Source organism: Nicotiana sylvestris, chromosome 11, assembly GCF_000393655.2.
Source record: "Nicotiana sylvestris chromosome 11, ASM39365v2, whole genome shotgun sequence".
NCBI classification, from domain to species: Eukaryota; Viridiplantae; Streptophyta; class Magnoliopsida; order Solanales; family Solanaceae; genus Nicotiana; species Nicotiana sylvestris.
In genome coordinates, this window is record NC_091067.1 from 96,580,102 (window position 1) to 96,594,442 (window position 14,341).

A 14,341-nucleotide genomic window follows, 5' to 3' on the forward strand; every position below is an offset into this window, starting at 1 on the left:
TCTTCCAGAACCTTCAATTAATCTTGTACTACCGGATATTGTATTAACATTCGCTTCTTTCATTACCAAATAAGAGAAATATCTCTTATCTTTTAAAATAGTGTGTGTTGTAGCACTATCCAGAAGACATATATCATCTTTATTAATCTTGAGTCCAACTGAAGACTGGGGAATTTTCATATTCTTCATAAAAAAAAATAATACATCATAAGAAATATGAAAGACAAGCGGAAAAAAAACATTAAGAAATACATTAGGAATGTAGAAACTAGCAACACATGATGCATTAGGAAAATACACTCAAGAAAAATAAACTAGTTGCAAACATAAAAATAACAACTTTTATAGCTTCATTCCCCAGTAAGATGATTAGTTCTTCAGTCAATATCCTCAAAGAAGTCTCCAACTTCTAAATGAGTAATATTTGTTAGGCCTTCAAAATCATCATCTTTATATGCAAGATGTGCCTTAGAATCATATTTATTTGAGGGACCTGCTTCATCATCATTATTTTGAAAGGTCAAGTGTGCCTCCACATTATTTTCTTTTTTCTTGAGGGAGGCTTGATAAAGTTTGACAAAATGTTCTGGCGTACGACAAATGCGTGCCCAATGACCTCTCATACCACATCGGTGACACATACTAGCTTTACCTTTTGAATGATTAATTTGAGAACCCTTATTGTTCTCCAATTTATTTCCACCATAATGACGATAATTGTTTCGCCCCCTGCCACGTCCACGTTTACGACCATGTCCACGACCACGGTAATTATTTTGTTTTCTTTCAAACTTATCATATGTTGCTACAACATTCACTTCCGGAAATGGAGCTGACCCGGTGGGACGAGCTTCATGATTTTTCATTAATAGAGTATTATTCTTCTCAGCCTCAAGTAGGCATGTGATTAACTCAGAATCTTTCTTAAAACCTTTTTCACGGTATTGTTGTTGTAGCACCACATTTGAAGCGTGAAAAGTAGAAAATATTTTTTCCAATAAGTCCTCATCTGTGATAGTGTCTCCACATAATTTTAATAGAGAACTTACTTTAAAGATAGCAGAATTATACTCACTTACGGTTTTAAAGTCTTGCAACCTTAAATGTATCCACTCATACCGAGCTTTCGGTAATACCGTAAGTTTTAGGTGGTCATATCGATCCTTCAAATTAATCCATAATTCAAGTGGATCTTTTACGGTTAAATATTCAGTTTTTAACCCTTCATGTAGATGATGACGAAGGAAAATCATGGCCTTCGCTTTATCCTGATTTGATGCTTCATTTCCTTGTATAATAGTATTTCCAAGACCTTTAGCGTCAAGGTGAATTTCAGCATCAAGAACCCATGATAAATAGTTCCTTCCGGTGATGTCAAGTGCCACAAATTCAAGTTTTGATAAATTTGACATAGTGAAAACTATCATAAAAGATGAATAAGTTAGAGAAATAATTATAATAATAAACAATTAATGAAAACAAAACGATTAAGGTAAAAGAAATGAAAATAGAGCTATATCATGTTAACAATCTACTATTTCATTTTATTCTTGCTATAAAGTAGAAATTACATACTTGTTTCATTTCACTTTATATTATTGATATATATGTGTTAATAGAATTGAACATGACTAACATTATTTATATGTTCCAATAAATATAAAGTAATTAAGAAATTATTTCTTGTCAATTCATTTCTCACAGTTCTTCAAAATTCCTTAAAGATATGTTTTGATCCAGGGAGTCCATGACATTAGTGCATAGCTAGTTTGATGACTTTGAGGTCCTCTAAGAGTTGAGCACGGAAGGAAATAGTTATTTAATCACTGCAATGTACTTAAACTATTTAAGATGCCCAAGCGCACAAGTAATCTGCAAACAGTGAGCATATGATATGTACTGCCATAAATAAGATGATTATAATGATACATACCTTAATAAAATATGGCTCAACTTAGCGGGAGTTAAGAATAAAATTAGAGCTTCGTACTGATAACGTGTAATAAAATAAAAGTAATGCAGTAAAATGTAAATAAGAAGAGATAGAAAGAAGTGAGAAGTGTTTTCTTCTTTCACTTTGGTGTATTTTTCCATTGCAATTACATGACCTTTTATAGGCATAAAAAGTAAAGACGATGGACATAAAGTAGGAAATTTAATCTTTAAGTTATTCACAACATGGGCATCCAATGTAGCATCCAATGTAGTATCCAAAGTACAAACTATTCATAACAAAAACAAGATAATCACACATTTGTTTGGATAAAAATTCCAAATATCTCAATAATTGTATTCCTCTATTTTCACTATGTTGGGCCCGGGCATATCCTGGGCTACTCCCAACTAGTGTTAAAATGTATAAGGGAGTGAGAACGTATCTTGAGGGTGAAAGTTTAGTAAACTTATTGTCTATATCAAAGTATGAAATCTCCATCTAAAATAGTGGCAGGTATAAATATCTTGTATTTATTGACTTAAAATTCTGAATTCATTTATGAGAGCTTAAAGTTTCAAAATAGCTACTAAGATATTAAGTAGGCGTTTACACATAAAAAATTTAATTTTTGAAAAAAAGTAGAACATAAATTTTAATTTATGTTTGGACATGCACTTCATTTGAAAAAATATTAGTACAATTTTGTGAGTGGGAAAATAAAAATTTCTATATTTTTTGAATAAGTGATCAAAACCACTTTTTATTTTTTGAAAAACTCATTTTTAAAAAATTTCTAAAAACTTGCAAGATTTTATGGACAAACACGTTTTGAAAAAAACATCGAATACAAACGTGTCTATGGACAAACGGGTCCTAACAATCAATGCAAAAAAAAAATATAAGACATGTGAGGATGGAGTTATAACATTCTTGTTGGGATCGAAATAATATGGTGCATGCGGAAACTAACAATACAAAACTTGGTGGACGATAAATTAGATGACAAAAGAAAAATATACTAAACTAAGCATAATAGTTTGTAATGGTTTGGTCAATTGATGTACATATGATAAAACTAATGTAAAAGAAGAAAAATTATCGAGAGAAAAATTTCCCCCTAAACAAAATTCTTTAATGACTATATTGTAGATATATATTTTTTCGTGCTCTTGTGAGAAGCAGAGATCCTTAATTTATAGATGTGCAAAACTTGTCTTCCAAGAAAAGGATAAGACACATTAAGGAGATTTAATCCTTTTAGGAGTCATTTTCATTCCTCCAAGAAAGAGAGTCTAATATATTAGAAATTCAGAGCAAAATCCTAACAATATTGAAGCTTGCAACTTTTGTCTTCTTGTGAGAGCATCGTTTCACTAAATAAAATAGGAGAGGATATGGCAAAATTCCTTTTATTTATGTACTTACTCCGTTCACTTTTACTTGGCATGTATACTAAAAATAAATTTTCATTTTTACTTGTTACTTTACGCATATCAAGAGAAGACAAATTGTTTTTTCCTGTTATACCCACAGTATTTATTATTTATTTCAAATTATTTTCTCAAATCTAATAAAATATGCATCAATTAATATGGATATCATGGTAAACTATACACTTCATTTATTATTTCTTAAGAGGCGTGAAAAGTCAAAAAGTGGTAAGTAAAAGTGAACGGAAGGAGTATTTATCTTCGGTTATAGTGGATACAAAGAAAAAAACAGTTGGTGAATTTGAGGTCATGAAAAGGACTTTGATGAATTGAAGAATAGTTATCAGTGTTAATATTTGGCTTCACATAGAAATATTGGTCAAAAAATGTTGAGGCTTGACTTAGCTCTAATTTTATCAATAATAATGTCTTGCTCTCGCGCATGGAACTATCAATGAATTTCCATTTTCGACAACATTCTTCTTGTTAGCTACTTAATTCCGAATTATAAAAATGAATTTCTTGGTTCTCTACTTGTTAGTTATTTGTAAATAGCATCCGGAATTCTATGGGAAGTAATACGAATGAATGAATTATAAAAAGCCAGTCCACCCTATACAAATGATTTTCTGGTAAAGCAAACTTATCTCACACGCCCAACCTTGAACAAATCGAGAATTGAGATGAATCTGATTTTGATACCATAGGAAGAGTTAACTAAAGTCTCAAAAGTTAGATCATGAGGTAAGGATTAACCAAATCTTCCAGCCCATCCGACACTCTAAAAAGGTCAAATTTTCCCCTAGTATATCACTCGAAGACAGGTGTCCCAAAAAATCATGAAGAACCCCATAAATAGCATTTAATAGAATGGCCGGGCCCAACCCTTCAATAGAAGGTTCAGACGGACTCACTACCTTTTCCAAAGAATATATGTTAGCTAAAGTAGCTCATAATAATATTGTTATTATTCCTATAACCGAGATCAAATACATCATGTAAGGTACAACTCTGAAAAGAGGAAGAAGCCGAACTACAAGAAAAAAGAGCCGAAATGAGAGTAGGCCCCTCCATGGCATCAGATAACCATACATGAAGGGGGAAATTGGGGGAGCTTTATATAGTAGGGGTGCGTCGGACCGCCGCCGAATAATAGGCACCCAGGTGGAGTTAGTGAGCTGTGTAATAGGCACCCGTAAATGCTACACACACACACACTTATGCTAAATATGCATGCATTGTCACAAACGAGGAAAGAATGTAGCTAGATATTCTGCAAACGTTTGCTTGAATTTCCTATATTCTCCTCAGCTGAGCAGCAGGAAATAAGTATAACCAAAGGAATGCTGTATAAATCCACAAGAAATTACACCAGCCTTGTCCCAGAATATCAAAGTCAGTAAACCAATGGAAGATTTATCAACAATGGGGGGCTACAAAGACATGTACACGGACAATCCCCATGGCTAACAACTTCACATCTGAATTTCATGAAGTCCCTAATCTGTCATCTCAATCTCTATAAATGATGAATTGATAAATTACATCCTCATTCCCATATTTAAATTAACGGGAAAGGAGGAGGATTACCTGCAGGGCATCTTTGCCTGCGAGGGCGTCTAGTTGTTTTTCCCCACCCTGTTAGGTTTTTATCCTCCAAACTGCTTTCCCTATTATTAAGTTGGTGCAGTAGAGGAGGGTTTATTGGGGTCAACACATTGTCCGGGGTGATGGCCTCGATCACTGTTCTCCGACTTCTTCCATTTCTGGTGCCACTCCTCCTTGTCAGACCTGCATTCCAAGGATGCCCTGTAGCTCTCATCAACCCTCCAAATGTCTGAATATCTTCAGTCACCTCGTGCCTCGATAAGGAAACCAGACCAGGAAGGATATCTCTCTGGAAATCCCTACGTTGCCGTCCTCTCCTCGCACGCCCTCTTCGGGTTCGATTTGTTGGTGCAGTGGCTCCTGCGCCTTCCAAGTTTTGGACCTCGGGAACAAAAGGCTTAGGCATGTAATCTTCTTCCTTGGTCTCCGTCAGTTGTAATGTCATTGCCTCGAAGTAATCTATTTCCTTGGCAGTTGAGCATGCAATGCTCGCGCCATCCTTGCCTATTGTCCATCTTTCATGCCTGTTCTCAAGTTCATCAGCACAAGAAGAGACTACATCAACAAACCACTGTAAGGATTCCAAAGGATCATCGGACAGATCATTGCAGGCTTCCTCCATGCGAATGCACTGACTGGATGATGAGATGGCAACAATTGCTTCTGCTGCAATCCTGACAACTTCTTCCCGTCTTTGCTCAGGTTTGTCTTCAGGAAATCGGGAAGATTCCTCGTGTTGCTTGTCACCTTCTTCAGTGACATTAGTTTCCTCAGCTTTCAAAACAACGGGGGCTTCCAGATCTATCTCCAGAACAGCCTTCACATTGATATTATTGCTTTCAATAGAGGAAGGATCTTCATCTTCAGTAATACACGAGTTCAAATCGAAACAATTTCTGATACTTTTAGCTTTCGTCTCCATCACCTTCTCCACAACAACTGGTTCGACAGCAGCCGGTATCTCAGACTCACTCATAGAAAGGTCACAAGGCATGTTAATGTCAATCACCATATTCCTCCGTTCATGTCTAAAATTTTCTCCCTCGGGCGAACACTGAAGAGTAACATAAGTGGAAACAAGCGAAGATGATTCATTATTGGAAGCCAATGAATTTTCACGAATTGGAACCCCAAGAATTTTTCTGACATTTTGGGTCTCTCGATTCTCTTTTGTGGCCCTCATACTGCGATCTTCAAGAGATGAAGCATTTCTCGACGTGTTAGTCTGGCAAAAAGGTGGGCTTGCATAGGCTTGTTTAGCTTTAAGCCATGGAAACCCTGATAGAGGGTCTTGAAGCTCTTTTTTCCCATCAACCAACTCAATATCACACCTTGATGCACCCTCATTTACTGAACTCTCAGATGGTAGATTCAAATCGAAACCCTTTTCAGATATTGAGTCCATTTTATTGGTGCTACTGAGAAATTTCTGAAATCCATTAGTAGAAGTTCGCGCAGATGGCACATTTTCAACCATAGCACGGTTAGCAACTGACGGGAAGCCAACTGGCGATTCTTTGGAAGCCAAAGAGGAACCGTGGTCAAACCTGTTCCACATTGGTTGATTAGCCAAACCTGGAATCAACCTAGAATTATCATTGATTTGCCATTTGTCTCCAAAAATGTCATGGCTCTGAGATGCCTGTGGACTCTGAGTAATGTTACCAATGGGTTTTCCCCAAGAACAGACAGTGTGTGACCATGAATTGGCTAATTCCGAGGAATTAGCAAATGGATGTTCACGGTTTATATGAAATGTCTCTAAACTACGCACTGCTCTCTGTTTCCAAAGGTCATCTCTCGTAGGGTGAAGTGGATGGATTCCAGGAGACCGATAAGCCTTGTTAAACATTACCTGTGCTGGATCGGAAGGTGTAGGTAGCTTGTCTTGTTCAAGACTCTGAGGTACTGGTGCCAAGCCTTTGACGTTACCTACAAAGGAAGTAAACACCTCACATAATATTACAAAATATCCACGAAAGGAGGAAGCTCTAACATAATCCTAAACTCTGTCAAACTCAACCAGAAGGAAAAAAAACTTATAAAGGTATTACCAGTTACATAAGCAGAAGATAACCACGCCCTCTCTTTGCCTTTACTGTCAACATCTAGGCTATTTAAGGACCCATTAGTGGAATCTCTTGGAAAAGCCACAAATGCTGGATTTGATTTAGCAGTAACATTTAGGCCTCTACTCTCTCTATGATTGTTAGCATAACTGAGAAAATCAACTGGTGATGGAGTTCCTTCTTCAAGCTGAGCTGGTTCATTGAGATCAGCCAACTCAATTGAGCTTCTTAAACATGTATTGGACATTAAGGTACTTTTTCTGCAATTACTCTTTGCAGCAGCAGCAGCACCAAAAAACAATCTTGTACTACTCTCTTGGGCGACTCTGTAGTTTCCATTAACTCGATAACTTGGATTGAAAGATCCTCCATCAGCCTGCAACTGCTTGCTGTTATCTGCATCAGTGTACTCATCAGCTGGAAGTTCAAGATTAAACAACTTTTTCCGGACTTTTGACGGTCTCTCCGAAACTTCACATATATTTGAAGAACAACCATTTTGCATTTGGCATTGATCAAACTGTCCACCATTCCCTTTTGGAAATCCCAAGGGAGAATTGACAACTTTTGTAACCGATTTAGATGGTCTAGCACAACCATAATTTGGCGAGGGGAAGCTGGTGATATGCCATTTCCGAGTATCTTCAGATGGTATTTGAGACCCTAGGAGGCTTGACGAAGAGGAGGGATCCACTGATGTCCGAAGTTTGTGCAGTTCTTCCCTTTTAATTTCATGCATCATGTCCCTCTGGATTCTGTAAAGGCGATGCAGTTCCACCACCTACAAGCAATGTTTTGCATAAGTAAACTTCGGCAGTACCAGTGGACAACTGGACATGATGCCAAAAAAAAAGAGGGGGTTTGTTGGGGGGGGGGGGGGAGGCAAGGACTACTTTTGTGCAGAAACATGCCGAAGGTAACAACTTAAGGAGAATGAGAATACAACCGGTCTCACTGTTAGCTCCAGATGTAGAATTAAACTCCTTTTTGAAAAAAGAATTCAAAGAATCACCAGATGTAGAACCAAACTTAAAACTAAAGATTCCTTTTTTGATTAAAAATAACTGAAGTCTTCCTGATTATTAGAAAACTAGAGATCGACAACTAGAATCAAATTACCTGATTCTTGAATATGGACTCGTGTTCAAGTATTTTCTGCTTTAGTACATCCTTATTATATCCTGGATATGCGTCCGTTTTTGTCTTCGACACGAAACCATTATAATATTGTCCATTTGTGAAGGTCTTATCTCCGTAAAAGAGAGGCCAACTACTACTGTTAGAATCTTCACTAAGGTCCCTCATGGAATAATGACTTGGCAAGTAGCCTTTATTATGCACTTGTATTCCCATTCCTGCCAACAGCAGAAAGCATAAGGACTTCAATGAAACCAAGTTGTTCACTGATTATGATGTTTAATACTTAAAACTTTGAAATTATCTATTTTGTTTATCTTCAGGTTTCTTCGGTAGATATCAGTCCAAATTAGCTAAGAAACCCATTAAAGGAATGTAAAAAGTTTGAAAAGACAACCTAGAGGAAATAGGATGCGAGACATTAAAATCTCATCTACATATGCACGCACAACGAACCCAAAACATTACAACAAACACCAACGGCATAAAGCTTTATTAAGGCATTCCATAAAAAAATGTATGTTAATATTGAGAGCAAAAAAAATATAATATTCAGATTGCTTCATGTTACTATATCTTTTCCACAAGGATCTAAGGAGCAGAGTAGCATCCGTATCAGCATGCAGCATAACTGTAATATATACAGAATTGATGGGGACAGAAAGAAGAGGGCATATGTTCACTTGCTTAATGTACAATATATGTGAGGATTACTTCACATTCAACATATGCCATTAATGGCAGAAATGGTATACAACTCTCACATGGCTTTTAAGTTGCAACTTTTGTGCCTAAAAGCTAAGGGTATACGTAACCTATGACTATCCTCGGCTGCCATGCTTAAAATTTAACCCTAGTAAATTTTATCTCTAACAATTTGAATAGTGAAAAAGAGAAGTAGAAAACTAAATAAGTACATTGATAGCACAGCACATTGCTATGTTACAAACACTGAAATCAAAACTCTCGAAAACAAACAACTACACCTCAGTCCCAAACAACCTAAGTCCAATTACTGGATATTCATAACCTAACAGAAACACACAATCTTTCATTAGATAATGAATTGGATGGTTTAAGAAGTCGACCATTATCGTTTTACTTTTAGTTTGACTAGAAAATCCTTATGATAGGTAATGCAGTATGAATCAAACTGTGGTCACAGGGATTAGATAATCCAAAAATGATGTCAACATTAAATTTGTCAAGTTAAAGCCTACAGCCAAAAGGAAAAATTAGGAAGGTACTTTTATATTTAATGCCCAATCAATTAAGCAACAATACAACAATTTACCAAAATAAGTCCAAAGGCATTTGGCTAAAGCTTAGTGATTACTGATTAGCACCAACAAATGAATTGAAAGCTCGCATGCTACAATTCCAAGAAAGACAACTTTAGAATTTGATTTTTTTTTTTTTTTTAAAAAAAAACAGAAGCTAAAAGAGCCCATTATAAGAAAGATCACTTATACTCAAATCTATAGTCTACTGTATATAATATAGTAAAGTGTGTGACTCAATTTCAACAATGAGAAAACCCATAATTTTAGAGACAAATTGTTTACAACATGAATAAAACAAAAATAGAAATCCTATGTTTCTTGGACTTAAAGTCAAATATGAATAAATCAAAAGTAGTGAGAAGATTAATATACCTTTAGACCCACATCATGGAACCACCTCTTATATCAAGACCCTTTCAAGAATAATGGAGAATTGATACTGGACAATAATAATAATAACAATAATAATAATAATAATAATAATAATAGTATTATTATTATTATTATGAAGTGAATAAAAGGAAAGAGCAAAGTGTGAACACCATTGAAGAAGCTGGGGCAGATCCTAATGAAACTGAACAAAAGATTGGAGATTTTGATCTTCTGCTGTTGGGGCCACTGTTTTTATTTTGTAGAAAGAGAAAGAGCTGCGTAAACTAATTTTTTGGGTAGAGAGAGAGATCCTAGGCTAGATAAGAAATCTTGTTTCTGAGTTCTCACAACAATAACAAACGGCCCTTCTAAACAACACTGACATGAAATTTGTCAACATCCGGTCCGGTCCGGTCCCCTTTTATTTCTCGGCTTTTTCTTCACTTCTATTTCTCTAATACTATCAGTAATAATAGTTGGAAAGTACTTAAAGTATAGTTAAAAGGTTACTTTGGTAGAAATAAAGTAAATCAATATCTAAATTTGAATTTCTGAAGGTTGTATAGATATAAAATGGTGCACTAAACGTAGGGCTTGTTTGGTACGAGGGACAAAGAATAATTAATTTCGGGACTAAATTTAAGAAGAGTTTATCCCATGTTTGATTAGTAGAAAATTATGGCATAATTAATTTCGAAAGTAGTTATCATAGGGTTGTAGTATTTTTCTATCCTCATGTAAAGATGGAATAACTCGGGATAACTAATTCCGAGATAATTAATCCTGGGATAATCTTCACTACTATAAGTTAATGCTAGATTGCTAGTGCAGTTAATTTTTTTTTTTTGCGGAAGTTCAGTAACATAACATGGGAACCAAAATAATAATAATAATAATAATAATAATAATAATAATAATAATAATAATAATAATAATAATAAGTGAAACTCTATGAATAAGCTTGTTACAATTTTATTTTTTGAGATTTCTTATCATTATGGGTTATAATGAGACGGATAGAATCTCCTCAACCTTAATTAGAGCTTTTAGGTTTGAACCCGAGAATAAAAAAATTATTAATAAGTAGTGCTTTCTCTTTGTTCGAAGGGAATTTGGATTAGTCGGGACCTCAAAAATCAAGAAAATGGATTTTTTTGGTCTGATCTGTTACTCGGTACAATAAATACTCTTTGATGATATTAATGTTGTAATTAAGTATTTTTTATTTTCTTCGAGTATTTATAGTTTAATTTCTTGAAACTTACAATCTTCTATGTTACTAGTTCTCAATAACAATATTACTAGTACTTCATCGGGTCCACTTTATTTGATTTTTTGTGATCCATAATATTTAATTTTTTCAGATATCAAGAAGGAATTAACTTTTTTTTTTTTTTTGAAATTAAAGTTGCCCTTCGAGTAAAGAGCCTAGGAGTATTTGTTATATTTTCAATAAGCAAATTAAGGTTAATAGGACCAATTTTATTATTAATTAATGCTAAAATGAATAGTTTAATATGTACGAAAACATCCAACAAATCAATTAAAGTGGACTAGGAGAGAGTATTGTTTAGTGCCTATTAATTAGTGTTGTGCATGGATCGGATCTGATCGGATTTAGCACATTTCAGATTGAAATTTTAGATTTCGGATCGGATTATACGTATTATTAAGGCTATTGCTAATCTAATCGGCTAATGCATCTGCCTTATTTGCTTCTTCGGTGTTATGTGCTAATACAAACATCTCTTTGCTTTTCATTCCTTTAATCTATAGGAAAATATTTTTCTGGAGGTTCGAGTTGTTATGCCTCTAAGTTGCAAAACTCATACTTATATTTTCTTTGTAGAAGAGACAATACAACAAGAAAAATTTCACGTTTCTGCAATTATGAGGGTAATATGGTGCCAATGTAGTTAAATCTAGCAATTGTAAAAGTAATAACTTGGAGGAAGATGTAAATGAAGTACTAGCTATCCGAAAGTAAAGTTTAGTATTTATACGTGCCCTAATAATTTCGGATTTAAGATTGGATCGGGTTAAAATTATACCAATCTGAATCCGATCAAAATATCTAAAATTTTAATAAACATAATCTAAATTCGATCCAAATATCTAAAATTCGAAATTGAGCGAATCGATTCGTATTTCGAATATCCTATTCAAATGCACAGCCCAATGGGCTCACAGCTTCCCATTTTACGATTTCTTTTTTTGGTTAAAAATGGATAGTAGATGATACATATATAAGGTAGAGAATTAAGACACCAGACAAAAGATGGGACCCACTGACACTGACAAGGTTTTCTTTTCATTTACTTTTGGGGCTTAAAATTTCGCTAATTGCCCTCGGAGTTTAGTAATTTACGGAAGTTCGGGAAAAGGATTTGATGCGTCTGATATTCCTTTGATTGGCTGATACTGCATAAGATGTGCGTTGTGACAGCACTTGTTTTTTTTCTGTACTATGTAAATAAAAATCATTTACAAGGTTGTACACAAAAAAAAAAGAAAAAAAAAGAAAGTATCATTCGATACATATCATTGAACAATGTTTAAGTTAAACGTAAAAATATTTAAATTTTGAAGCTAAAAAAATAAAATAATTGTCGTCTTTGGACGACGTACAAAAAAAATTGTGAAAGAAACTTACTTGAAATACATTTTCAAATAATTACTTCAATATTTCACTTAAAAATAATATTTCTCTTGAAACCAAAACTTTTATGGCGAAACTACTACTTGAAAATAATTATTTCAATGTTCGAAATATTGAAATAAACAGTTTCATGGCCAAACGAGATAGTGTACCAATCCTTTCCAAAATCAATCTTGTAAGGGAACGAGAAAAGAAGTTCACAGTTGGTAGGAAAGTAGAAAATTGTAAGACTATCAGTGGTGATGGTGACTTTTCACCAAAAGTTAAACATAAGGAGTTTTGTGGAGTTTTTGGTACCTTATCTTCGAGAATAGATCTATTTTGGTCCTTCACCGATATAATGTGCTCAAAAACTAACAACACTACCTCGTGTTACTCATGTGACATTGTAAGAAGAAGATCAATAGTAAAAGAAAAAAGCCATTCCCATTTTGGGGTTGGTTTTAGCGCTCATCGTCTTTTTAATTTATTTATCAAAAATATTTTATAAACCAACACCCACTAATAATACAAAGCTGATAAATTTAAGATTTTAACGTTAGAAACGTTTACTTTTAAAAATTACAGTTGACTTTTTCAATAAGAAAAGTTAAAATTTGAAGAAAAAAATAGAGCTGTCAGGATCACTTCTAGGCATATTATTGAAGCAAACGAATAACCAGGTTGTATTATTACTTTTAGCCCATATATATATATATATATATATATATATATATATATATATATCGGCTATTATTTTTACAGCGGTTATATAGTGTCATTTCCTCATTGAAAATTGGCATAGAAAGGAAGTCAAAATTTTAGAAGACATTATCTAAAAATGAGGAATTAAAGTGATAATCTACGTTATCCAATAAAACGAGAGGAAACGTTTTGCTTCAGAGTAGAAGATTTGCTTCATGAATCAGAGTTGGGTAACATCGTTAGTTTTTGAACATATTATGTCAGTGAGATTAAAGGTGCTCCCCACTTTAGCATACTTAAGGGACTATAAACAGTAAATCATTTGAAGTTACAATAACATTATTAAACACATAAAATATCTAGAGAGATGTATTTTTTAGCTGTTCAAAAAATAATAGCCGACAAAATATATTTATATATATTAGCTAACTAATGTAATTAGTTTTGATCGATCGGGCAATTTTATATTTTTGCTCTGAAATCTCTTATTGCTGGATCACATAGTTTGTTATCATTCAATATAGGAAACCATAGACCATGATTTTTTTTTTCCTTTTCATCAACCAAGTTGAAAAGCTTTTCTTTTTGTCTGCCTTCCCCTTATTTTCCTTTCGCCAGAGTGGCGACTAGTACAAAGTTTACTGATTTTGTGTGAACTCAATATCTTATGCTATTTTTATTAAAAAATTCGTTAATTGTATAAAAATATTTAGTTTGGAAATTAGTTCATTGGTCTGATTATAATTATACATTAACTTAAAAATATTGCAGCAACTCATAAACTTAAAATTTTTGTATCCGATGATTTTAGTATTTTCTTCTCTTTTTAAGGTGGGGTTCTGCAGATTCTTGTTTCTTTTGTAGCTGAGAAAAAGAAAGCACAAGAAATTAATAAAGTAATATAGTAGTTTGTGTATGCAGCAAAGGCCACCAGCGGCATAAAAGCATATACAGGACTTCAATTTCTCTGATTTGTCATAACTCATATATAATGATTATTTAACAAAAGATTCTCATATTCCTACCATTTCAGTACATTCGAGATATAAAAATTCTTTCTTTCATAGTTTTGGAATTCTAATAAAATGAAAAACAAGAAACTCGTGATTTTGCTTTTCTCTTTTTAATTACCCCACACACACACACCACTCTTTTTTCAAGAG

At 34.0% G+C, this 14,341-nt stretch overlaps 1 protein-coding gene across 2 annotated transcripts; it reads right to left on the minus strand.

The window, feature by feature from the left end:
• Positions 1 to 4,637: 4,637 nt before the first annotated feature.
• On the minus strand, positions 4,638 to 10,187 carry LOC104244336 (uncharacterized). Of its 2 annotated transcripts, none has more exons than XM_009799746.2 (4): positions 10,006 to 10,187; positions 8,163 to 8,398; positions 7,029 to 7,824; positions 4,638 to 6,906 (listed from the first exon to the last, which is right to left on the minus strand). In XM_009799746.2, the coding sequence occupies exons 2-4, from the start codon at positions 8,394 to 8,396 to the stop codon at positions 4,928 to 4,930; spliced, it is 3,009 nt and encodes a 1,002-aa protein (XP_009798048.1). In that variant the 5' UTR covers positions 8,397 to 8,398; positions 10,006 to 10,187; the 3' UTR covers positions 4,638 to 4,927. The 2 variants fall into 2 exon arrangements, with proteins under 2 accessions (XP_009798048.1, XP_009798047.1); XM_009799745.2 differs by having other exon boundaries at positions 9,836 to 10,187.
• Between the last annotated feature and the right edge of the window lie 4,154 nt (positions 10,188 to 14,341).